General features: G+C 35.1%; 2 protein-coding genes and 1 pseudogene across 5 annotated transcripts; 1 reads left to right on the top strand and 2 right to left on the bottom strand.

The window, feature by feature from the left end:
- The first annotated feature begins 1,292 nt into the window (after positions 1-1,292).
- Positions 1,293-9,004, top strand: LOC132308070 (uncharacterized; annotated as a pseudogene).
- Positions 9,005-11,227: 2,223 nt separating this feature from the next.
- Positions 11,228-13,275, bottom strand: LOC132308068 (protein ALP1-like). The gene has a single exon (XM_059806040.1). It carries the CDS (start codon positions 13,271-13,273, stop codon positions 11,537-11,539), a length of 1,737 nt encoding a protein of 578 aa, XP_059662023.1. The 5' UTR covers positions 13,274-13,275; the 3' UTR covers positions 11,228-11,536.
- Positions 13,276-16,395: 3,120 nt separating this feature from the next.
- On the bottom strand, positions 16,396-24,814 carry LOC132308067 (peptidyl-prolyl cis-trans isomerase CYP57). 4 transcript variants are annotated; one of them, XM_059806036.1, is made up of 10 exons: positions 24,308-24,814; positions 22,071-22,249; positions 21,868-21,969; positions 21,429-21,538; positions 21,176-21,317; positions 20,312-20,519; positions 18,961-19,000; positions 18,152-18,347; positions 17,294-17,434; positions 16,396-16,888 (listed from the first exon to the last, which is right to left on the bottom strand). In XM_059806036.1, exons 1-10 carry the CDS (start codon positions 24,525-24,527, stop codon positions 16,748-16,750), a joined length of 1,479 nt encoding a protein of 492 aa, XP_059662019.1. In that variant the 5' UTR covers positions 24,528-24,814; the 3' UTR covers positions 16,396-16,747. The 4 variants fall into 4 exon arrangements, with proteins under 4 accessions (XP_059662019.1, XP_059662020.1, XP_059662021.1 ...); XM_059806037.1 differs by having other exon boundaries at positions 18,152-18,344; XM_059806038.1 differs by having other exon boundaries at positions 20,312-20,513.
- Between the last annotated feature and the right edge of the window lie 1,224 nt (positions 24,815-26,038).

The raw sequence follows: 26,038 nt of genomic DNA, 5'->3' as shown, positions 1-26,038 counted from the left end.
TGGGGTTGCACTTCAGTTGAAAAATCTCAAACAAGCTTAATTAGGCTGTATGCACGAGGTGAATTCTAATTTTATTACTTATATATTATTTTAAATATATTACATTTTTATTTTTATTTTTATTACATATATGTATTTCTTCAATCATTTCAATTGTGAAAAAATATAAGATTGTTTATCATTTAGCCTTTACATTAATTATGCCTAGGGCGTGCATTCTAAACACAAAAAGATAAAATAAATTGCTCATTTTTGTCTTTACATTAATTATGCCTATTGGTGGATGTGGGAAAGGTAATATACATATTTTTTTTAAATTAGCGTGATAACTCGAAATATCTATCTAAGTTGTAAGTTCAAATTTAAAATAATAATAATAATTTATGTTAAAATAATAATAATAAATAATAAAAATTATTATTAAAGATGGTTAAGTTTGAGCTTATTATTTTGAGTTGAAGGTCGAATTATAGTTAAATTAAGAATCAAACCACAGCGTTTTTTAGTTACACCCCTAAAAGATGCTGTGTGTTAACTAAATATAATTATAATAATTGTATTTTTGTACCTAAGCGTTTTACAAGGTAATATTACTAAATAAAAACAATACATCTTTGTAAAATAGTGTAAGTATTACAAATTTATTTTACTTCATCTTATTTTTAAATAAATTTTTGTTGGGTCTTGCAATATATATTTTTTTAAATGAAGACAAATTTATTACTAATAGGTCTTACTTTTCTCATTGAAAGACACAGAAATGGTAAAATTTTTATTTTGAACCAATATATTCCATTTTTAATATATATGTTTTTTTGTTTTTTTTGTTTTGTTTTGTTTTTTTTGAGTCCTAAATCACTACAGAGTTTATTCACACTTGTACTAAATAGATGTAAAATATTGCAATTATGAATTTACTGAAAAATTAATATATAATCTATTTTTTTATATATTCTTTTAAGTTTTAATTACTTAATAATACTGCATTATGAGTATAAATAATAATTAATGTAATTTAAATGCAATTAAAAAACTCTTGTGTGAATACAAGATTTTAGTAAAAATAATAATTAATTAATTTTTATCAAATTGTAATTTTTTATTCAAATTTCATGTCAAATATTGTAAAGGTATAAATGAAAATTTTAGGGGTTTTGGACTTAAATAATAATAAAAAAATCCTCAAAATTGGTACTTATACTTCAATAAATATTTTAGAATTTGTTGAAAAAAGTAGGGCTTTGGTGGTAATTTTCCCAAAAATCAGTTAAACGTTGCAATCCTAAAACTGATATGGCCAAAACCCAAATGGGCAGAAACCAGTGAACGGAGGTTTTTTCATCGAGAGAAGCTGAATTCCCTCATCAGAAAACAGCTACTGTTGCTTTTGCTCTCAGAGAGAGAGAGAGAGAGAGAGAGAGAGAGAGAGAGAGGGGCTAATGGGGCATGGTGTTTCTCCTGACCAAGGTTTATTTCTTTGCCCTAAACCCTTTTTATTTTTCTTTTAAATATTAGTTTCCTTCTGTAACTTATTATCCCTGAAATTGATTATTGCGTTTGCTCTCGGTAGAGACGAACATTGATTTTCAGTTCACTTATTTCAACCATTAATTGTTTTTATATTTACCTCTGTCGATAAATGTTACCGTACTCGCCTGCATTTTCTTATCACCGTGTTGTTCAATTTAAACGGGGAATCATCTTTACATATATACGCGTTTGTGTATACACACACACATACACACACAGAATCATATATATATATATATATTATTAGAGAATGAGAGAATCCCACTTCTCAGTTCTCATCAATGGCTATACTTCCCATTTTTGATATATATATATATATATTTTAATTTTTTAATTTTATTTTTAAAGCTAACTATCTTATTAAGACCTTCAAACAAAACAAAAGGGCACCAAACAGAATTTCAAAGAAAGTATCGATGCTAACTCCTTATATTGAACTAAGCTACTAAAAATAAGGAGCCTATATAACGCCAATCCCCAAGAAGCTCACACAGTCTATATAGCAATATCGAAATAGGTTAGAAAATGCAACTTCCTCACATGACAAATTAGGCTAAAAGAGTCACTCTCTCAGTATTACTCACCATAAATTAGTATACATGAAAATGTATTCCCACCCTTTCCCCATCTCTTTCCGTAACTTGAACCTCCAAAGGCTCTTAACTACAATCGAAATGAGTTCACCTCTAGCGAAGGGAGAGGCCTAAGGCCTAAGGTGTTTTAGATTTTAATCCAACCATCATTTCAGATCAATATACTAGGATTCATCCAGGAGAGTGAAGGCGTGTTTAAACTTTGTAGACGTATCAAAGGATGACTGTGCCTCACCCCTGTTTAATGTATGGACGAACCACGTGTGACCTCTCTTTCGGTGTTGGACCAGTGTGGTCCTACTGGGATAGGAGTGTGCAACCTCTTATATGTGGACTTTACTGAGCCGTGTTTGACAGTGTCTATTTTGTTTCAGCAAGAAATATGAGCAATTTCTAAATGTTACCAGCTAATTGACTGATGCTATATTTATAAAGTACTTGTATACCATGGGGTTCTCTATTGATGTTATCAATTGCTTAAATTGCTTGATCTTGTAATAGATAAAAATTATAAAACTTCTATTATGTGTTATTGTTTTGATGGTTGTGTTTTACTTGCTGGGCTCTGAGCTCACTTCTCATGTTTTTTATTAATAAATGAAATGAGCGGGTAACTTTTAGTGGAGCACATAACATTTTGAATTATTATTTTTTAGTTGTTTTCTGCTTAGTCTTCTTGTTTTCTTTCAAGTGAAAGAGAAACCTTGAAGTGAGGAGGTTGATGATGTATTTAATAATTTAGATTAATTGATTTTCTAAGTTTCAATTATTAAATTAATGATATCCATTCTAGAAATGGATTCACCAAATATTTTTTTATGTGTGAGGATTGTTTTCCAGTGCATACACTATTCTTGGGTATGAGGTTCAATACTTCCATAATCAAAATTTACGAAACTAACAGGTTGGTATCAGAGCCAGCTTTGGAAGACCTGGTCTAGTGAGTTGCCACCCAGGTTTAAGTATACACACTGGTTGAAACTTAGTTGCCAGGCATCATTCTATATGTTGTGAATTTTCCTTCTCACCTTGCTTGAGTTTTAATTGTTCCTAATGAATGACTTTCCTTTTCCGATTAGAGGTAATGTCATGGGTGAGGGGAGGCCCTTCTTCTGCAGTAGTTGGACTAGCTACTAGTGAGACTACCAACTCTAACCCTGTTGAGGCATACCAAGCCTTAGGTGATACTTCAAAAATAGCAGAGCAAACCTCACAGCAAATTGGGGCGAGGGCAAGTGCTCTTGAGCAGCAGGTTGAGCCTCAAAGTTTTCTTGCTAATTGCTATAAATGTCAAGAGAAAGGACATGTTGCAAAGAACTGTCTGAAGCGTAAAAGGGATAGTTCACCGTGTGGTCAGACTTTACAACAAGTTGAGCCTCCAAGCTTTGATGGTCATTGCTTTAAATGTCAAGAGAAAGGGCACATTTCCAAGAATTGTCCAAAGCAAACAAGGAAGGGTCATCCACGGGGTCATACTTCACATGGAGTGAGGGCAAGTACTCTCGAACAACAAGTTGAGCCTCAGAACTTTGATGTTCTTTGCTATAAATGTCAAGAGAAGGCGCACATTTCCAAGAATTGTCCAAAGCAAACAAGGAAGAGTCATCCACGGGGTCATACTTCACACGGAGTGAGGGCAAGTACTCTCGAACAACAAGTTGAGCCTCAGAGCTTTGATGGTCTTTGCTATAAATGTCAAGAGAAAGGGCACGCTTACAAGAATTGTCCGAAGCAAACAAGGAATAGTCATCCATGGGGTCATACTAAACATCAGCAGCAGGATATAGATGGCATGGAGGCGTCCGATTCGGATGTGGAAGGTAAACTCACTGTTTATGGAAGTCTTTTTGGAGCTTTGTTTATTAACATTGAATTGTTGGGTTATATCGATTTTTAGGTGATAGTGTCAAGATACTAAAGCAGAGCCTACAACAGATTGAGGTGAGAAAAAACACTCATGCAAATCAAGTTGAGCCTAAGAGTTTCACTGGTTGTTGCTTTAAATGTCGAGAGAAAGGACATTTTGCCAGAAACTGTCCGGAGCAAACATCAGATAGTGACCGGTGTCAAACTTCACTACGACAGCAGCAGGTTACGGATGTGGTGGAAGCATCTAAATCTGTGGAAGGTACACTCATGTTTTATGGTAGTTGTAAAGGGTCGGGCTCTTGCCATTCAACCTAAAAGCTTAATCTGTTGGGTGGTGCTGCCTACCCACTCTTATAAGCTCAATACCCTTCCTATACGTATTCAATGTGGGACAAGACTCTTGTGACAGTAGTCTTGTTAGAGCTTTATTTGTTTAATGATGAACTTTCCAAGGTTTATTAATTCTTAGGTGATACTCTGGTCTTAGGTGTACAACAAGTTGAGCCTCAGAGCTTCGATGGTCTTTGTTTTATATGTCAAGGGAAAGGGCACATGGCCAGGAACTGTTTGAAGCAAAAAAGGGATAGTCAGCCACAGGGTCAGACTTCTCAACAACAGGAGGCATTTGATTTAGCTGTGGAAGGTAACGTCACTGTTTATGGTAGACTTGCTAGCTTTTTTTTTTTTAAATCACGAGCTAGTCATTTGGTCATCTTGTTTGTGAAACTCATTGTTTGGTGTCTGAGACTATATGTGGGTTTTGTTTGCATTATCTGGTCATTAGCATTTGGGTATGTATTTTTAGTTTTAGAAGAATGGGTATGTATCTTCAGTTTTAGAAAATAGTTAGTTAGGTATTAGCTTTTGATCCAAAGAGCTTTGATGGATAAATTCAAGATGATATCAAGGGTAGAAAGGTAAAAGCACCTCTCATGTAAGGCTGCCTGTTGTGGTAAAATGTTCGGGCTACCAAGTGCGAGAACACAGGTTCAAATCTTGAGAGCAATTAACCTCAAGGACAATGTAGTAATTTCAGGATACTTTTAACGGTCACCTAACCTTAGTTAGGCGGTTGTCTTATTAGCAACTTTCAATACTTAAGGGTGTTAATTGTTTTTCAGGGGGTAATGTGCAAATTTTAATAGTTCAGGGGGGTTTATGCAATCAGCCCTATATTCTAGCTCACTTTCTAAGGGCTCAAAAGCAACAAGCATTGGGGCTAGCATGCCTCTATTAGTATTAGGGGTATTATGGGCATAAAATTCTTAAAAGTGTCTAGATATTCTCACTTTACATTTGTAGCGGATGAATTTGACAAACAATGGAAGAGTATTACTGGCACATAATACAGAAAGTAATTTCATAAACTTTTCTGATATTGAAATCCTTATGCTAGATGTTCTTCTATTGTGATTGATTCAAACCCCCCCACCACCCCACCCCCCCCCCCCCCCCCCCCCCCCCTCTCTCCCAAAGTTGTTGTTACCCTCATTTTCTCTGTGTTCTATTTAATTTTGTGGATCTTAATGCTTGTTTTGATTTGCACTCTTATTGTAACAGGCAGTGTTCTGAGACCAAGCTTTCCCGGCTACTTGTTGTCTGAACCATCATATTTGACATCTCATCATCTGCGGAGCTCCAATGATTTGCCGGCTAGTTCTTCAGACTACCTACAGAAAGATGTAAGAAGTTCACCTATTAGTGAGTTTGAGTTATTAACTTATAATATTGAAAATATAGGGAACGGTCAAATTGCTGTCTTGGCTCTACTTTTAGATATTACTGTCGCGGCCTGGGGGTTACAGCATAGAAGACATTACGGGTATTGGTGTTTGTCCTGGACCTGGTCTTAGTGGATTAACAGCAGGAACTAGCATTAAAGGATACACATCTCCTCTACAAGATCCAAGTTTACTTAGCCAAAGACGTGATGTAGTTGATACTTGAGGCATCCCAGAATTAATAAATGGAAGACTTAATTCTCTGAGAATGGTTGATGGCCCTCCAGTCCCAGCAGGGGATTCAAACATTCTGTTTATTGATGGGGTTCCAAATGATTGTTCAAGGAGAGAAGTGGGTCGTATCCTTTGAGTTTGGCTATATTTTTGTGTTTTTGTTGTGTGATATCTCGATATTTCTTAATATTTTATTGAAGTTTACTGAGGTGGCTTTTGGAGGCCACACCAATCACTTTTTTTAATCTTAATGTCTGGCTTCTTGTTTTTTGTAAGATTTGAAATATGGCTATAAGGTTACATCTTTCAGAGGAGGGGTGTGACCTGGAAATTCCATGAAACTGAAATTGGATTCATTCAGGCACGTTGAAAGGCCACTGAACATGTTATTTTTCTCTGGTAAAACCCTAAATATATTTATTTTTTTCCTCAACTTTATTCCTTGACATGTAATTATAGACCTTTTTCGTCCTTTCATTGGCTTTAAAGAAATCAGAGTTGTTCATAAGAAGCCCAGATGTGTAAGTTTACTGTATGTTTTAGAATACAAAGACGTGATTAGAAATATTGAAGAGAGAATTACCTTTAGATCACTTCCTATTTACATTAAAGATATTACTAATGTATCTAGTCATTTTTCTTCTCCACTTTTGGTTATTTCCTCTTAGTTATCATGTCTTTTGTTTTCTTGTGGTGTGTGTGCATGTGCATGCTCGTGCGTTTCATTTTGTAAATCTGCAATGATTTGAATGATTTTACATTTTTTGTGTGATCAATGACATGCCATATTGTGGGTTTTTGAAATAAAGAAATACAAGGTGTTTTCTGTTTGCTTTTTAATCACTACACTATCCCGCATTGGATAAAGAAAATTGATTTCGACGTCGCATTAGAGTTGTCCTTTTTAAAGCCAGCAGGTTTGTCGGGAGCTGTATATAGGTTAATTAATTATAATTCAAACAAGTCACAGAGACTTGTATCTTAATTTATAGTATGTCACTGACTTTGGTGTAGAAAAATATTTTATGGCTAATGTTCAAATAAAATTCTAGGAGTTTCCATGTTGAAATATATACCATTTGACATACCTTTGGAAAAAATTAAGCATTTTAATAAAATTACTATTCTATGATTAAGCATGACAGCATTATCTAACATCTTAGTCAGAAGCTCGGGGTTGATTGCTGAATCTTTTTTAGCCAGCTCCTTCAGTATGGACCCATACCTTTTGATTAATTGCATCGCAAACTGCATCTTGTTTCCTATCCCAACCTGTACCTACTCTTCTATAATTGGCTTATTTAATTGGAGTCCTATTAACCCCAAGGGGTTGGCTCAAGTGGGCAAGTCACTTGGCTTTGGTGCCTCGGGTCGGATCAGGTCTAAGGTTCGACTCCTCTTGGGTGCAAACAATTCCTTGAGGGGGGGTGTGTGAGTATCAACTAGGAAAAAAAAATTGGAGTCCTATCTAGGAACTAAACAAAATAATGAAATGCTTGAGGTGGCAAAAAATCCCCAGGGAACATCTCAAAAGAAGTTTGCCCTTTGTAAGTCAATCTTAGAACTCATGAAATAGAATCCAGGTGGATTCACCTAAAGCTTTTGTGATAGCTGTTGGGCTCCAAGGTTATGCCATGGTTACTTATTCCATTTTTATTTATTTATTTATATATATATTGCTTAGCTTACCGGGGGAAAAAAAGGTTGGAGCTGAATTTTTTATTTATTTATTTATTTTTTTTATAAGTAAATTTTAAGTGCTTTTTGTGAATTGAAAATTTCTTTGATGCTTGTTTGAATTTAAATCTTCAATATTCAGTGACAAGTGTTCAATATTTTAAAGTAGAAGGTCAAGGTCGAGACAAAAAGTGGATACATGAGTTTCTTGCCATGGTTAAAAAGAAGGAAAAAAAAAGGATAAGGAAAATAATTAGTAAATTGATTTACCAAACAAGACCTTACTCATTTCAGCAGGAATCACACCCACATTAGGATGAGGGAACCACTCGCACATTAAATCTGTAATTTGCAACTCTTCTTAAATTTTATTTTTCCTCCACAAGGCCAAGGACTATGGATTCTCTTCCCAGTCACATGAATTGCAACTTAGTAACTTATTTTCTCTTGTTTATAGTGTTTTGATATCATCTCATGCTACCTTCTATAGTTTGATGTTTATTACATTATTATTATTATTATTATTATTTTTTGCTGATATTCCAATTGACTATTGAATTGCAGATTGGAGATAAGGCTATTGTTTTATGCTTTGTTGAGTTTGGTGATTCCAAATGTGCTCTTACTGCTATGAATGCTCTTCAAGGTAAACTATTTTTAAGTTTTGATAATTGTATGATCTATCGATCGGGTTGTGTGGGAAAAAGATATCCACATTAGGTCACCTTTCTTGCTATGATGGAACAGGGGAATTTAATGGGCATTAACTATGCTTTTATACATGCAATTAACTACTTTCAGAATTGGTCATGGTGCGTAACATTAAGTACTCAATTCCAGTAGCACATGCACCAAATTATATGCTAACAATTTACATTTTTGTGAAAAAGGAAAATAGGTCATTGAGTTGTTTTGTTGGACACTTGCTCTAAAGAAATAAAATGATGCCTTATTTATTTGTTGTTCTGTTGGAGTATTTATCATTTGATCAAGTTATGAAATGTTTTATCTTCTGCAGGTTACAAATTTGATTACAAGAAACCCGACACCCCTGTACTGCGGATACACTTTGCACATTTTCCTTTCTGCTTACAATCTGATCATGGCAAGCGAAGGTTTTAACCACTATGACCACGAACATATGGGTGGGACAACGAGCACTCTGAGATGCTTTAAGGAGTACACATGCGAGCTGTTAGAGATGCACTTAATTTTTGGTGCGATTGTTTTGTAGGAAGAACTGTTCTAAGTAATAGCACAAAGTTTGTCATCTTGTATGAGCAATCTGATTAGCGAGTGTTTTGCAGCTCTACCAGTGTTATCATATAGAATCAGATTTTTGTACATGACAGACTAATAAAAAATGGGTAGTGGTTTTTATCCAATCATGTCAGTCATTTCTAATGTTTTCTTTAAGTCACTTCAGAAATTGATTATATAGCAGAAATTTGGAGAGCTATTCCTTCATATTATTACCATTGTTGTTGTTATTATTTTCTGGAGATGGAAGGAGAGTCAGGCTGAAGTTAGTTTAGTGCGATTCCAGCTTCTGAAAATTTTTGATTCGAACGAACTCATAAATGTTGTCAGGTTGGCTTGAGCTCGTTTAATTATAAGTTTAATACCATGAATGCCCAGCTATGGGCAATTCATCATTTGTTTTGATCAGTTGACCAATAGTTTCGCAACGAATTTTAGGCACATCAGAGTAAGGCATGGTTTGACATTAGAGTGAGACATGGCCAATGTTGATCCAAAACATATGAATTGTGATAGTGATTCTGAAAACTTTTACTATGATCGTGATGGTTATCTAATCATAATGTTTATATATGAATTTATTATGTATTGTCATTCACATAATAAAATGCCAATTTCAATTATGCTGTCAATAAACATGAAATTTTCCATGACATTAGGCAAATAAAACTTGTTAGATCTATGTTAAGTGGGTCTACAAAATGAGCAAGTGCCTGAAAGTTGCAAGTCTTATTAAAGACCACGTTGTTTCATTTTCTTCTAAATTGACAAGGGAAGAGTAATTCAACCTTGAGAAAAAGATATAAGCAGGTGACAACATCACGGTTGTTAAAGCAAGCACTCAGCGCAGTGTGGGGTTTCTTGATGTTAAGCTGTCAAGGCTGTTGGTATCACTAACCCAACCCTATTGTTATTGTCATTCTACCCCTGTAAATTTGAACCTTGGGGCCAGTGCCTCCTAAGAAATTTAATGTGTGTTGTGTTTGTGTGTGTGTGTGTGTGAGAGAGAGAGAGAGAGAGAGAGAGAGAGAGAGAGAGGGAGGGAGAGAAGGATGAATTATAAAAGTCTTTAATGCTCTGCTCTGTGTTTCTACAGAAACTGATATGCACTAGAAAATAAGTGAAGTGTTGGGACTTGGGAGATCACAGATCAATGTATTCAGGAATCATTTTCTACCCCTTCCATATAGCAGTGAAATATGGGAAAAGCTATTTTCATTTTGTCCAGTGTGAATTGGATGCATATGTTGGGCATGAAACGCACCATCCCGAGGATCTGTACAAATCTCTAGCTAGTGTTTTCTTTATTGTGAAGACCTAATCTCTATCTACATAAAATAAACATAAACAAAGGAAAAAAGAAAAAGAAAAAGAAAAGGGGGTGGGGGAATCCAAACTAGCATGCAACCGGGAGCTTCAATCATCTCCGGTATTGGAGAGGGTCTAGTACACCACCAACGCAGAACCCACCATCAGCGGTGAACAAGCCTCCACAAACATCATTCACTTTCTCAGCCTTAATAGGTCACAAATTTTAGCAGCTGTCTCACTTGACTGTCACATTCTTCAACTTACAAATCAAGACTTAAATACAATTTTTCTCCAAGAGATTCAGGCATATCCTGCCTCCCAAGCCTGTTTGCTAACAATATCTCTGTCTGAAACTCAAAAATCAATTCCTCAATCTTTGTACTTAGCGAATGAACTGAATTCAGATATAACGTCAGTTTATAATTAGGCACTTGACATCAGCTGAAAGCTCAAGAAGGCACTTTGTGTTTGATTCATGACAACCAGTTAAGATACCCAAATTACTCAAGTTAGAGCTGAATTTAAATTAAAAGAGAACTCAGAAACATCAAAAGCTGTTCAATAAAGGGAAATCCAAAACTTATATGCCAAATAGCTCCAAGACAGGAATTGGAAATTTCTATTTCCATTTTTCATATCAAACACAAAGGCTCAGTACTGAGAAGTGTAATAGATAACACCTTTTCTGAGCAAAGAATCATCATAATTATTTGAGAAGACGAAACCTCTTCATTAACTAAACTGAGTTCAAATTATTTATTCCATAACACATTGCGACCGACAATACGTGAATGTAATTATATTAGTTAAAAATATTGCTACTAAAAAGTTCAGGAAATACTAACTAAGCCATGTCTTGACATATGCTTAGGTATACAAGAGGGAAATCTAATAATAGTTTCTGTATAACTGTGGCAAAGGATGTCGAGTAGATCATGGTTCTCTGAAATCCATTGTTATATATGTTTTTAAATCATCTGAAAACAATCACAATTCATTGCAAGCAAAATAATAATAATACAGAGGATACAATTGATGTCAAATTTCATTAATATCTTATTTTGTAACTGAAGAAAGGGAAATGTCAAATTTCATCCATCTCTAAAATGGAATTGAAGTATGAGGACTGGGTTACATCCTATCTATGCTATCTATGAATATAACTTTGGCCTGTAAAACATTATACATCCATTTGAAGGAGAGGAGGGGCAAATAAATCTTCAACAGAGCCCCTTCAACAAATTCTGATGAATGACTAGGGTATGATTCTACAACACAATTGCAACATATCATATGCAGAAAAAAAGAATACCAATGTAAGAGGATGAAATGCAACAACTTTTATGAGATGAAGGAAGTGCCTGCAAGGTTATGGTGCAAAAGATTATGAGCAATACTATCCCTAGCCTTCATTGCAATTGGTGATCTCAATGGAATCTCAGGGACCATAGGGTCATCAATGAGGTCAATTATCAACTCTGGATCCATTTCTTCGTTTCTCATTTCACATATATTGTGCAATACGCAGCACGCCCCAAGAACCACTGGCAAGTCTTGGAGTTTCACTTCTGTTCGCTTTTGCAAGCAACACCACCTTCCTTTCAACCTCGCAAACGCCTCCTTTGCAACCCTCTGAACCTCCCCAATCTTCTCATTGAAAGCATGCTGAGTCCAAGTCAAATGCTGCTGAGTATAGGGCACCAACACCCAATCCATCAAAGGGTACCCTGAACTCCCAACAATAAAAACACCCTTCATTAGCCCTCCATTAGCCCTTTGATAAAGAGCAGACTTTTCCAACACCTGATCATCAGGCATTGACCCAGGCCACCCAATGCACACATCAGTGAAAACACCTTTGGGATCAACAACACCTTGAACAGTAATGGAATACGAAGTCTTTTGATTCCTCTCTGTGTGACGCCTATTGAAGTAAGCAGCCACACTGATCTTTGGGGCAATGATGGGTATGTGTGTAGTATACATGGATCCCACAACATTGGGTATCCCCGAAACCGATTCGAATTCATCCTTAGTCCTTCTCAGCGACTCCTCATCAGGCCATTGAAGAAACTTTGGCATCAAAACAGTCCTTATTGCTAAACAAACCTCAAGAACAAGCTTGTGACAAGTAGAAATGCCCAATCCAAACCTCTTTGACACCAGCCGAAGAGGCTCACCGGTGGCTAATCTCCATATACACACTGCAACTCTCTGTCTCACAGGCACTGCGTCTCTCAACATAGTGTTCTCTTTGGCCACAGCTGAGCTGAGCTCGTTGCAAATCATATCAAACGTTTCTTTCCCCATCCGAAACGCCTTACGAAACTCTTCCTCTGGACAATCATCACTGTTACATTGGTCCCACCAAGCCGTCGATCGGTTCTTGACCCACAGCCTCCTCTGCGGCCCTCCCGCCACCGCTCCTCCTCCGCCGGTCCCCTTCTGATTCGAGTTTTCTGTTTCAGCGGAGGCGGCAATGGTAACGGCAACGGCGGCAGCAGCAGCTCTTGACTTTCTCTTCCTCAATCCATCAGATTGGTCAACACCATCGTAGGAATTCTGTATTTTGGAGTAATAATCAAGCATGGCTCGACTCTTTTTCTTGTGATTGGCTTCGAATGAGACCTTCTCCTCTTGGTGGGTCTTCGACCATTCCTCTTGATCGCACTTCTCTTGCTCATCGATCAACATCAACGAAGTTATGATCTCTTTCAACGCCTTCACTTTATTCCCTTCTTGTTTTTCGCTTCCTCCAATACCCAATTCGCTATCGCCACCATTGTTGCCGTCGTCGCCGCCGTTGGTGTGATTATCCTTTCTTCGTCGCCTTCGCTTGCTATTGTTGCCGGTGCTGTTTTCATTCATTTGATCGAGCGTGTCCTGTAACAAGGTGTAGATGTAAGAGTAATCAGCTTCCTCAGAGAGAGATGTGAGTTTCATATATAGAGAGAGGAAAGAGCTTAAACGAATAGAGAGAAAGTGAAGGGAGATTTGGTAAAGTCTTCGACGGAAGGTGTGAAGGATGATGGTGTGAACGCAGAGAGAATGAGAATGAAAGATGGGGCGAGCAGTCATATATATATATGTCCGTTGTACTTTGTATATAAATATATATATGACTATATGTATATGAAAAGTACAGGGGTTGAAAAAAACGTGTGTAAGGTGTGAACGCGGGTTTGAGGAAGTTTCCAGGAAAATGAAGTTGGTGCAAAGCAAGCAACACGGTGACGGAAGATTACACTTTTCAAATACTAAAATATTATTAAATTAAACATTTTTCTCTCTATTAAATAATTTTGTTTTTCTTTTAACTTTGTCTTTCTATTAGTAATAAAATATGAAGTAGACAATTTTAACATTTCTTTAATTTTCTCTCCTAACAAAGCGGAGAAAAGTAATTTGACTCTTTTTTCCATTATTTTTTTTCTATTTTCCCATTTTTGTTTTCACACTGTATCCTTTTTTTGTGATCTTTTTTGAACAAGGATAGATAATCCACGAATTCTTGGATTGTCGTACAAGGTTTTGGAACCTGTAACACCATGGTAGGCCATCGTTGAGAGTCACAGATAGCATAAAGGACCTGTTTGGATTGAGGTTGGAAAAAAGAACTTCCAACCTAAAAGATAAAATAATGAATGAGATAAGTAACTAACTTTTAGAATATTGCCCCAAATCATTGTTATTCCCTCATGTACATATTAAAAAAAAAAAATTAAATACGTAATAAGAGTTTGGAATGAGAATGGAGAAGATGACTTAAATAAATTGCCGAATGTTGTTTGATAGGTAATATTTTTAAGATTAAAAGAGAAATTTTATCCCGTCCTCTTACATCATTCAATAATAAATAATAAGTCATTTTTAATTAACAAATTAAAGATAATGAATACAGATTTATTTATCAAATCAGAGATGGTGGGTACATATAGTCATATACCATCTTTGATTTAGTAATGAATAAAAAAATGTCTATTTATTTTTGAATAATATTTAAATCCTCACTGTTAAAAATTTACACCATTGATGTGGACCAATAATAAATGGTATTATTTATTTTTTGTCCATATTAGCGATGATGACGAAATACATATTATTTGTCCATATTGTGAGGACTTAAGTATTGTTCATCATATTTTATGACACATAATGTGAGATAGTTAAAAAATAATATAGGCAAAAAGTGAATTTGGTAAAAATGGCTACGTATGGTTGTGCAACAATAAGTATTTTGTTGTCCAATTCCACTAACTCCAAACATTCTTATTTTGAAAATAAAATAAAATAAATGTGCAACATGTCAAAAGAACATTTGAGAAATAGAGAAATAAATTGAGAAAAAATTGATTAAGATGGCCATATGTGTACAGTAGGTCAGGGGAAAGAGGAATACCAAATTTATATGATATCATGTGATTTAACCAAGGTATGTTTTTTTTATAAAGTGATATATAAAAAAAAAAAAGTCTTGTTATTGCTGTTGTTACAGTAGTATAGGCATAATGAAAACCGATATAAAACTATTTCTATATATGTATGTTTAATTGTGGAATTTGACTGAACCGATTTCGTTTTGAATTGATTCCTGTTGGCCCGACAAGATGCCTTTGATTGGAACTTACACACAATAGTCGTTGAAAAAGAGAGAAGAATGTGGTGAGCATCTTTGATTCTTTACCATGAAGAAATTGGGGTTTGACAAACAGGGTATGAACAGAATGAAAAATAATTATTTAATTTGATGGGCATGTAAAAATCAAAGTAGAGCGTTTTGGTTTCACACCTCTTCTATGTGTATCGTCTTGCGTTCTAGATTGCTAAAGTCTTCTTTTAAGTATGAGAATTTTGACTTCTCTTTTTATCAACAATTCATCTTGTCCATTTTTTTTTTTTTTTCACCCTGCCAACAATTCCATCTTGTCGTGTATCGAAAATTTGAGTAAAACCCCAATTAAGTAAGTGGTTAGATTTGGTTAAAACCCCAATTAAGTAAGTGGTTAGATTTTGTATTTTATTTTAAACTTTTCAAATTTTGATAAAAGCTGAGTCATCTCATAATTTTTTTTCTAAAACAGGTCTATAAATTCATTCATTATTTGTGACAGTATAATGTTGTCTTATTCTATTCTCTTTCATTTACATGTGTTTTTTCTTATTGACCAAATAAATCCGTTCCAAATGATTTACAAACTTCAAATGCATAATATTTATTTATTTATTTTAATTACAGCTGTGATCATTTTTAATTCTTAATCATCTCACAAAGCACTAAACAAATATACATAAACGTGTACGGTCGGTGGGATTAGTATGCAGTCAAATGACTCAAATTCAATGAGAAGCCACCTTTAAATGTACAATTGGTCGAATAGGGATAGGGGTTCTCGATCTTCTTTCCAGAATTTAAAGACTGTTCCAATTTTCAAAAGATGCTTAAAGTGACTTTATTTTTTTGGTTTGGTCCTGTTTGGCCTAAGCAAACAACCCTTCATGGACGTTGAACAAAAAATGAATCAATTCATGTCTAAAAGTCCGCCTCGTTCGATCTCCCCTTCTCATCTAAATACTAGCTCTTAACATTCTTATTTTAAATAATAAAAATAATAAAATTAAAATAAAATCATAAGACCTTTGGGAGATTTCAAAATTCAAATCCAAAGAACGAAATCTTAGTCGGTTTTATCTGCCAGATTTCATCCAACAAAGTAGATAAATTTGTCAAAAAATGAGGCTACAATGGCAGTCCACTTTTAATTTTTATGTGATTGACAGCTAAAACACAGCAACACCTTGCATGGAAAAGTCAAAACCCAAGGTCTGATAACATGCAGCAGTCAAAGCATACCATGTGCTTTTATGCAATCTCAAGGCTTTTTGTTTTTGTTTGTCATAAGATTTGCTGTTTTGCCGACGGCTAACATGCGGTAAATCTGGTGGTGCATTTGGATTCCTGTTCTTATATACAGGCTACGTAATAGAGAAAAAACGAAAACATTTATCTTGTGTGGAAAGATCAATACAAAAGAGGGAGGGGTCTAAGATTTGAAATACAATAAGACTTTGGTAGGTGGGGTTGGCCAAAATCCAAATTGTTCACATTCGTTGACCTGATGATGTGCCTTCACTGTTGCTTCTTACAATCATAAAAGTTGACTATGAGAACCACCACTTAAAAATAATCCTGTCCAACAAAATAGACAGACTAAACAGATATTTTTTATTACAAATCTATACCACTAACATAAATATCCAATGCGTTTGTAAATTGTATACTTCACCCAATATTAGACAAAAAGATTAAAAAAAAAACAGAAGAAGAAGAAGAAACAGCAGTAACAAAGTAGATCAAATCAAAATCTTTGGCGAAAGATTTTGACAATTGGTCAAATACAACTCGAGCTTCTCTGGTCCTTAAAAGATTATAACCGCATTGGTTTGCAGTTTCACTGGTCAAATTGCATCGCAAATTTAATAGATGCGGTATTAAACTCATTAATTCCATCAGGGCTCGTATCATTAACAAATCCGTAAGGTTGGCAGATGAGATCACGTGAGAGATTTGCCGGCCCATTCTCGTTCCCGTCGTTTTTGTTTGGCTTGCATTTTGTTGAACTTCTCTTTTCCCTTCTCCAACAGAGGGTCGAATACCACGTAGTCATTTGGGTCCTCTCTGCGAGACATATTATCCTGTGCAATGATGCAAAGGAGAATTTTAGGTGTTATGATAGCAAAGGGGATATCTGGACAATGACTAAATATTATCCCAATCATGTTTTACATATTATCTGAAACAGGTATCTTTTATTTATAGCTTAATTGTTGAGTTGGTCTGTTAAATTCTAGGTCATTAAGTCAGTAAATTATTACGCGTAAGGGGTGAATTCTAGGAAAAAAGGAAATTATCTGGTCACAACTCTTTCACCTTTCCAATTACATCCATATCCCTAATTTTCTAATCAGGATGGATCTTGTGCATTCAAATAACATTTGATACAAAATATGAAACAATTTTAATTCCATTTAGTTCCTGCACACTGCATATAAAAGGGATGGGAACTGATGCCAGAGAGTAGGTAGAAGACTGAAGCATACCTTGCCAGGTTCACGGGCAAACTTTAGCGTAACTGCTGCCCAATCAGACAAATCCTCTTCGTGGACACCTTGAGACTTGCTATTAATTTCAATAGGTTTAGCAGAAATGCAAGCTTTAAACTTTTCAAGTTTTGCTAGCACCTAATAGTTACAAAACCAAAAACAAGAAGTAAACAGATAGATGAGTAAAATGACCATGTAAAGAGAAGCCAACCGGCATCAGAAGTTAAAAAAATGAAAAATATTAGAAATATATATGCAGCTAAGAATCGCAATTTAATAGCCCCTCCCTCCCTTCCCCTTTCTGTATATTTATTTTCCATTCAGTACTTTTTGGAGGATTCCATATTTTCTTTCGCTCCATCTTGTCAAAAACTCAATAAAGCTTTCTTTGCACTATGGTCCTCTCTCTCTCCTTCCAAAAGGATAGAAAACAAAGGATCTTTAATCCTGTACTTCCAGAAAGGTTTTACACACATAGTGGAAGTATTCCTAGGGAAATGCTAGAAAAAAATCGGTGGAAATTTTTTTGGATATATAAAATAAAGGCCCCATTGGGGAAGTTTTCCTTAATGTAATTCACATTTTTACAAGTGCTTTCATCCCTCAAATTCCCTTGATGCGCTCCAAGCCTGCAACCTACAGTGTGTCTATTAAGCATGAATTTTGAATCGATAGTTAGTGCATGATTCCTACTTATTGTTTTGAGGATTCAATTACTATCTAATATGCATTCAGCTACTCCAATAATGAGAGTAATTTGTTGCAACACCTTTCCTGATAGGAGAAAGATAAAACAAAAAGGGCACGGAGAAAATTGAAACATATAAAAAGATCAATCGCAGTTTCATAACATACTTCATCTTCATGTCCTTGCCGTCTGCGCCTCTTTTGTTTGTGCAACTGTCTTTCTCGTTCAGCTTCACCTAATAACTGTAAGTCTGAATCTGCTTTAGCCATAAGATCAGCCCTGGCTTCTGAGCCTATTCCTCTTCTCTTTATGGACAATTTCTCCACTTTTGGTCGGTCATCATCAATTTCAGCATTGGACCTACTATACATGAAATTCCAAGATTAATTCTATATCAATCTGTTTTACATAACTCAAATTATATGAAATCTGCCAATCAGGAAAGGAGATCCTAGATTCATGTAGGAGAAAACCACTCATTTACGGTGGTAAAACAGGTGATAATGTTATCGTAACAGGATTGGCATAAGAAAAGTCGTTAATTATAAACCAACTAAATCAGCAATCCAAGTAAACTTGGTACAACACAAATAAACTAAAATGCACAGCAAAAATTATAAGTTAAAGATATTCAGGGATGTAATATAAAGCTCTGTGCTATAGTGGCAGGTCAAGGCTGCCGCTTTATTGGAAGTCAGCAACTTGCTCTGTGTGATCGTGTGTATAAAAACCACCTAAAAACACGATTATATTCTACGTGATATGACCAGTACAATATTGCACATGCTTTCATGATAGAACACCTGTATGTGGTGTTCATGCAAGCTGCATGGGTGGATGCTAAACATACATCGATTCCATGTACCAAATTGGGATAACAGTGTCATTAAACTCTTTGGAGACAATCACATCCCTTAACAATACCAAAATCTTGAACCAGTTGAAACACAATACAGAATAAAATTAAGAACCCTACCTTGGTGGAGATGTTTCGAGATCCTTTGCGCTGGAATTCTCTGCCAAAAAAAGGGGGGGAAATCAGAGAACTAAAATGCAAAGGAGGATATCACTTACAATGGAATAAAAATCGAAGGATGCATGAAATTGAGCAAAATTGGAGTTGATAGAAAATATTATGGCATTTTCAAGGTTTTTATATTGACAAATTGGCAGACACATCATTACATATAGAGGTCAACTGTAGCACTACTTGCAACTCCCATTACTTTTTATGCAAAGATGCACTGAATTATGTGAATTGATCTAAACATATGCATGGGTAAAGCAAGGACTTTCTAGGACTGGTCATAACCTATTTAGGAAAAAGAAGTACTATGCCAAATAAAAATCAGTTTAATTAACTAAATTTGATTGCTGGAATTTCACACAACGTAACGACAACTGCCACAAAAAGGCGTCATCAAGCCCACTTGCTAGGAAAAATTCAGTCTCTTCTCTATTTTTTTTTTTTTCTTTTATTTCTCAAGATGTTTGCCAATTTAGTCCTTTTGAGTTTGTATATATAGTGTACACACATACTAGAATTGGAATCAATAAGTTGTTTTATGCACAATTAATATATAGATCCAGCCACCACATTGTGCAAAATAATAAACAATCATTCTGTCTATCTCTAATCCTGGAGGATGGCGTACTAATTCAGGCATAATCAGCACCTAGATTCAAGGTGGAGGTCAAAACTGGGCAGGACAGAAGGTGAGTTGCAGAGAAGAATGTGTTGTAGAAGATGAAGAATTGAAATCGCGTGATGACTGATGATCGGGGTGGGCATTATAGTAACAAACATTTGTATCAGGTGCAAGATCATGAAGGTCCACTTTATGTCCACTTCTAGGCAGTGATACTTAGTGTGAGATCGACCCACAAAAATTACGGGTGCACACAAATAAGATGAAGACTTGATTGCACCCCATACTTTGTGTGAGACCGACCCACCTATAACGTCTACTTCCAGGCCCTCTCCAAACTCTATTAGTTCATCTTCTAAAATGCCCACCCAAAACATCACACACACCTGAGTCCTTGAAACATAGCTTATATGCCCCACCTTCTACCACCAAAAAGAAAAGTTTTGCGAGTTAAAACCAAACATGTCTTTAAAAAGGTGAGGTGCTTTGATGCCTCAGATAAAGGAAACCTCTAAAAAAAAAAAAAAAAAAAGGGATTGTCATTTGAACTTCGAACTTAAGTTCCAAAAGAAAACAAAATAAGTAAATACTAAATACAAAAAGCAAAAGCAGATTCCATGTCGAATAGCATAATTAGATGACTGAATTGTTGAAATCTATGACAGATAATTAAGTTACCATTTCGCAACTTTTGCTTAGTTGGGAGATCTCCAATCTCTTTTCGTTTTCTAAGTATCTGTTGACGCATTCGTGCATCAAAGTTGGCCTCATCATCATCACTATCATCAATGACATCAGAAGGTTCCGCTCTTGATTCTTTCGGCAACTCCTCTTTCTTTGAGATTAGAGCTTCTTTAACTCTTTTGGCTTCAGATGAGTTCTGCACCTAAAAATTTAGTTTAGATATGTCTCCTACATAATATAATTGCTTATTAATTAACCGAGACAACATAAGCACGTACATTTGATTCACAGATATCAATCATTTATGTAGTAATTTAAAAAAAGAGAGAAGACATGTGCAAATTTAAAGGAAGTAGTGTAAAAAAAGCGCAGGGATGAAAGCATGCTGAATAACACATAAGCAAGAACTTCAAGAACAAAAGCAAAGAATAGCTAGCTTAAGAAGTTGCACACATGCACAGAAACGCACATAGAGAGAGAGAGAGAGAGAGAGAGAGAGAGAGAGAGAGAGTATAGAGTTTTCTTGTTTTCAAATGGTGAACAATAGACCTCCTAATACACTACCATAGAAGGGTGAGACTAGTTCATATTTACCAAAACAGATATACTAGCCACAAAATACATGAAAGTATTATATAAAACTTGAGTCATTAAGAAAAGCATACAAAATCTAATTATTTTAAACCAACTTTCCATGTCACCAGTATTTTCCATCCTGGTAAGTATGCTGTAAAAGAACCTGGGGCCTATTCACTAGCAGATTGTCATGGTGCAATTATCTTAGATCATATATATATTTTTTTGATAAGTAATTATCTTAGATCATGACAAGGCATAATAATGATACAGGATTATTACCAAATCATTACTCGGATTGTCTGCCTTTAGAAGACGAGGATCATTTAATACATCATGACTGCTCTTTATTTTTTCCTTTACAGCTGACAGGTCCTTTTCTTCGTTTTCCGCTTCTTCCCCAAATGAAAGCAAGTTCAATTTTCTGCACATGGAAAATATAGGATACATAAAAACAGCAAGAGTAATGGTATAATATACTTTTACTTTGTGGGTATGTATTTAATTCCCAAAGGTAGGTGGAAAAAAAACTTACTTCACAGCTTTCTTCTTAGAAATTTTGTTGTCAGTATCAACTGTGGAAGAGGACAAAGACTTTGCACGTGCTACTCTTGGAACAATATCATCAAATGGGTTGAATAGTACCTACAGCATGGATTTCAATAAGAAAACTGTACAATGAAACCCTCTTCCTCAATGTCAGGCAGGACAGTTGTGAAGGTTAACTCAGATAAAAAAACCATATGAAAAATATCAACAATGTCAACAAAGGACACAGTAATGGATAAGACCAAGAAATATTGTCTGCCTGATGAACTACCAACAATCAAATACACCGTAGATGTGTCAAAAGTGTCAAAGAGTATTGTCTATCAATAATCTCCAGAATATAATGTGAGTGCCATAACTGTCAATGACTTTTCACTGCAATCAGGAAACAATGTGCAATTTACAACATTTAAAGAGAAACCTACCTCAACTGAGATTATCTTCGGTGGAGGTTCAATAGGCCGATCATTTTTATCAGTTTCAACTTCACCTAATCTTAAAAGATTATAGAGTGAATCCCCGGTTACCTGAAAAGAAGGAATGAGTCCTGGTAACCCCCAAAGCTGACAACAATAGATTTGTGAAACAAAATTAAAAAAAGAAGGAAACAAAGAAAGAAAAATATTACCTTTCCAAAAATGGTATGCTTCTTGTCAAGCCAATCACAGCGATCCAACGTTATAAAGAACTGGCTTCCATTAGAATGTGATGAACCAGCATTTGCACATGCAACTAAACCCCTGTGGTTGAATCTTAGACGCGAATGAAACTCATCAGCAAAGACACCTCCATAAATACTTTCACCCCCTGCATGTATTTAGAATCATTGATGGAAAAAAATGAATGGCAATAAGAAATAAACGATAAAAATGTATCCAGTAACGACCATGAAGGGAGGTCGATAGTGCATATGATAAACCAGCAGATATAAGATAATATACTGACTACCAACAACCACCTCGTATAGTAGTAGTTGTGAGATATTTAAATTTTATGTTGGCGATTTTTGTAGTCAAGACTTGATGATCGATTTGTAATTTTGTTTTATCTTGGGTTTTGATCATTGGAGCTGAATGGCGAGTGCCTCAATACCGTGGAAATGGATGAAACATCACTTAGAACAGGTATGTAAGTGACGACTCTTGGTTTTTCAAGTTTGGTGATTAGGATTTTGGAAAAGTATGGTTTTAATCGAAAAATCCAAATCAAGAGAAGTCCGACTGGTTGCACTTTTGGCGACTGGTTCAACTAGTCTCGGTTGTGACTTCCTGTGAGACCAGTCACACTTTTAGCGACCGGTCGCACTTGTCCTGATACTTGCGAAATTTTATGTTTTTAATAAGATTTTGTTTCCTTTTAACACCAAACCTCTTGAGAGGACCAACAAGCCAGCGGTCTAGCGGTACCAAGCTCCAACTTCTCAAAGAGAGGTCAGGGGTTCGAACCTCAGTGGAGGCATGTGTGTGTGAGTACCAATTAGGAAAAAAAAAAAAAAAAAACTCTTGAGAGGTCCTACAATGTTTTTTAAACTCTTTCTAACTATTTTGAGGACTCTCTAAGGTATTTAAACCTTTCTAATCTCCAGGCCAAATAAGACTTTGAAGGAATACACATAATTTATTTTTTACACCATTGTTGGAGCTTTTAGAATGATTTTTGAGAGAAAAATTATATTTTTATATTTTTGAGAGCACACACATACACTTGAGTGTTTTAGGGTGATGCTCTTCGTCTGATCAAAGGATTTTCAGAGACAACATCAGTTTTACTCAGTTAGATCAGAGCAGCACATTTCTTCTTTAATTCTCTGCACTTTTGAAAGGAAGTGGAATCAGTCACTATGACGAAGATAGATTGAGGAGTTAGCCTGGAGCTTGCAACAACCGGACGAGGAGTTATAGGAGTGAGTCTGAGGTGTTCGGCAACTAGTTCTTGGCAGAGTGGAGTCGGTGTGAGCCTAAATCAGAGTTTGTAACTTTCCTTCGACATAGTGGATTGGTTTCGCCTGAGACAAATAGTCTCCGTGGTTTCTGTGGGTTTTCACGTAAAAAAATCTGGTGTCCAGTTTATTCTTTCCTTGCTTTACTTTATGGTTTTACTTTGTGATTGGTGGGTGTTTAATTGCTAATTGTTGTGGGTAATTAATCAAACAAAAATCAGGCAAGAAGCCCTATCCTCTAGGTCATAAGAAATTGTCATTCACTGAATTAAATAACCACTTCTGGCACCACACAACTTACAGTAGTAACATGAAAAACAAGATTAAAAAGATTAGATTAACATTGCATTGATTTACAGAAGGTAATGTCATTGTTCTACAAATGGAACATAGATACAACCACTTTCTAGTTTTATACTGCTAATTCCCTTGAAAACCATTAAAAAAGAAATCTAGTAACACTGTCAGTCTGTCACAGATGAATGCCATTATTCAGGTAATGTGATATCACATTGCTCAACAAAAATATTACTTTTTACCACTAATTATAGTGAAACAACAAAGAAATTGGAAACCAATTGCTAATATACATACACATATATGATTAGGTAGGGCAACATCACAATTTAACAAATTAACAAAAAAAGGCCATACAATTATAAAGTTAGGGATTTTAGGTATAGTAACATCACAATTCCACAAAAAGAGGGCTATACAATTATAAAGGTATATATAGATAGAGTGGTTTTTTTTTTTTTTTTTTTTTTTTTTCCCTGAAAGGTTTGGCTACCTCCAATTTAACTTTGTACTCATGGTTGCAGTGAATATGATAATAATTAAGGAAGGCAACATAACTATGTAATAACTATGTATAATATGTTTGTATATATTGAGAGATGGAGGAGAGAGAGAGTAAACTAGGGTACCTGTGCCGGTACCGGTGGGATCACCGGTTTGAACAAGAAAGGATTTGATGATGCGATGGAAGATGGTGGAATCGTAGTAACCTTCAAGACATAGCTGGACGAAGTTCCTGACGGCTTTGGGTGCCTCCTTAGGCCAAAGCTCTATGTCGAGCGGTCCGTACGTCGTCGTCACTATCACCTTGCCTTTCGTCGGAGGCTCTGTTACGTATATAGTTGACATTCCGGTCGTTTATTTACTTTACACGCACAGATCGGCCGAGAAAATTTTCACTTACTTATCAATTGCTGTGAGAGTGCGACAACGCCTTTTACCTGTTTGTATTTTGGCCTCAACCAACGAAGATCGCAGCAGCACTTATTGTTTCTTGGTGTTGTAAAATAAATCTGATGATTTCGGAGCGACGACGTTGTATTTGTAAAGGGAAGGGAGGGGATTTGGGAAGGAAAGGAAAGGAAAGGAAAGGAGAAATAATTGAGGCAATGCAAACTGGTTAGTAAATTCTTCTAAGCCAATTTGGACAATACTTGGATGGACAACATATTTATGGCTCATGTGATAAATAATAAATTGACACGTTTTATTTTAATTATCAAATAATAGATGATAATTAAATTACTCTTTTTAATTTGATAAGTATTGTCTATATAATTTTAAAGAGAATCGATCAATCCGAGCATATTTCTAACTGAAGTTGGAAGAGTATATTTGGGCAACTCACCTCTTATCGGATATCTTAATTACTAAGACAGCAACTAGGGTGGACCAACCCGAACTGAACCTTTTGTTAAATTTTTATTAGTTTAGATAACTCGGGTTAAAAAATTTTAAATTCAAACTTAATTAGAAGTGAGATTAGGTTGAGGTGCTAATAATTCAAATTTTATTATTATTTTCATATGTATATATATATTAAATAATATTCAAATTATAATTACTTATTATTTATCAACCTCATTTGTTTAAATCTTAATATATTTAACACTCTGTGAATTATTTTTCTAATAATTTATTTGTAATTTATTAAAAATTTGTAATACGGTTTAAATTTTTTTTGTGCTTAGGAGTTATTATTTAATATGAAACTCGAGATAACATTTAAATCTTCAATGTGGAGATCGGCCGTAATTTGAATTAACCATACTTTTTAGCTCATATTATCAATTTGAGATAAAAAGAATGGCCCGGTTTGGAGGGGCTTCTTGATTCCAAAATTCATTCTATTTAAGGACCTATGAAGAATGCATTTCAATTGAATGAATGTAGAAGAAAAAAGTTGTTTGGGGATGTATTTTTTTTAATTCCTTTCAATGATTAATATAGTTTTAACTTAACAATTTTATCCTTAATAATTAACCTAAATAATTTCCAGGAAGACTACAAATCTATCTGTAGTTTAATTGACAAAGAGGATACAGTAGGGAAAAAATATTTTTTGACATACAGCAAGAATAAAGAAAATTATAAAAATAGAAAAAGAGATAATAAAAGTGATAGAAGTGAAAATAGCATATAAAAAATAATAATAATAAATAAATATAGTTATGTTCATGCTTCTATTGTTGTCGTGCTCATTAATTATTGAAGATGGAATGCTAATTATATACTTGAGAAACCGAATATCTCTTTATTGTGAAATCACTTTTTACTCTCAAACTTCTTTAGAGGTGGTCGGCAATGTGACAAGAAAAACGATGAGAATGCACTCGGGTGTGCACCAATTCACGGATAAA

This window comes from Cornus florida, unplaced genomic scaffold (assembly GCF_030987335.1).
Source record: "Cornus florida cultivar Cherokee Brave unplaced genomic scaffold, ASM3098733v1 CherokeeBrave_3.0.0_Hap2_Chr05, whole genome shotgun sequence".
Taxonomy (NCBI): Eukaryota; Viridiplantae; Streptophyta; class Magnoliopsida; order Cornales; family Cornaceae; genus Cornus; species Cornus florida.
The sequence above is the reverse complement of the archived record's forward strand: the minus strand, read 5'-3'. Positions and strand labels throughout refer to the sequence as shown.

Excerpts from the sequence above, each read along its gene's own strand:
- LOC132308068 (XM_059806040.1), bottom strand. The coding sequence starts at position 13,273 with ATGACTGCTCGCCCCATCTTTCATTCTCATTCTCTCTGCGTTCACACC.
- LOC132308067 (XM_059806036.1), bottom strand. The coding sequence starts at position 24,527 with ATGTCAACTATATACGTAACAGAGCCTCCGACGAAAGGCAAGGTGATA. Across the intron at positions 21,539-21,867 it reads CGAAGATAATCTCAGTTGAG|GTACTATTCAACCCATTTGA; the intron begins GTAGGTTTCTCT and ends TCCATGCTGTAG. Across the intron at positions 20,520-21,175 it reads ACAATCCGAGTAATGATTTG|GTGCAGAACTCATCTGAAGC; the intron begins GTAATAATCCTG and ends CTAAATTTTTAG.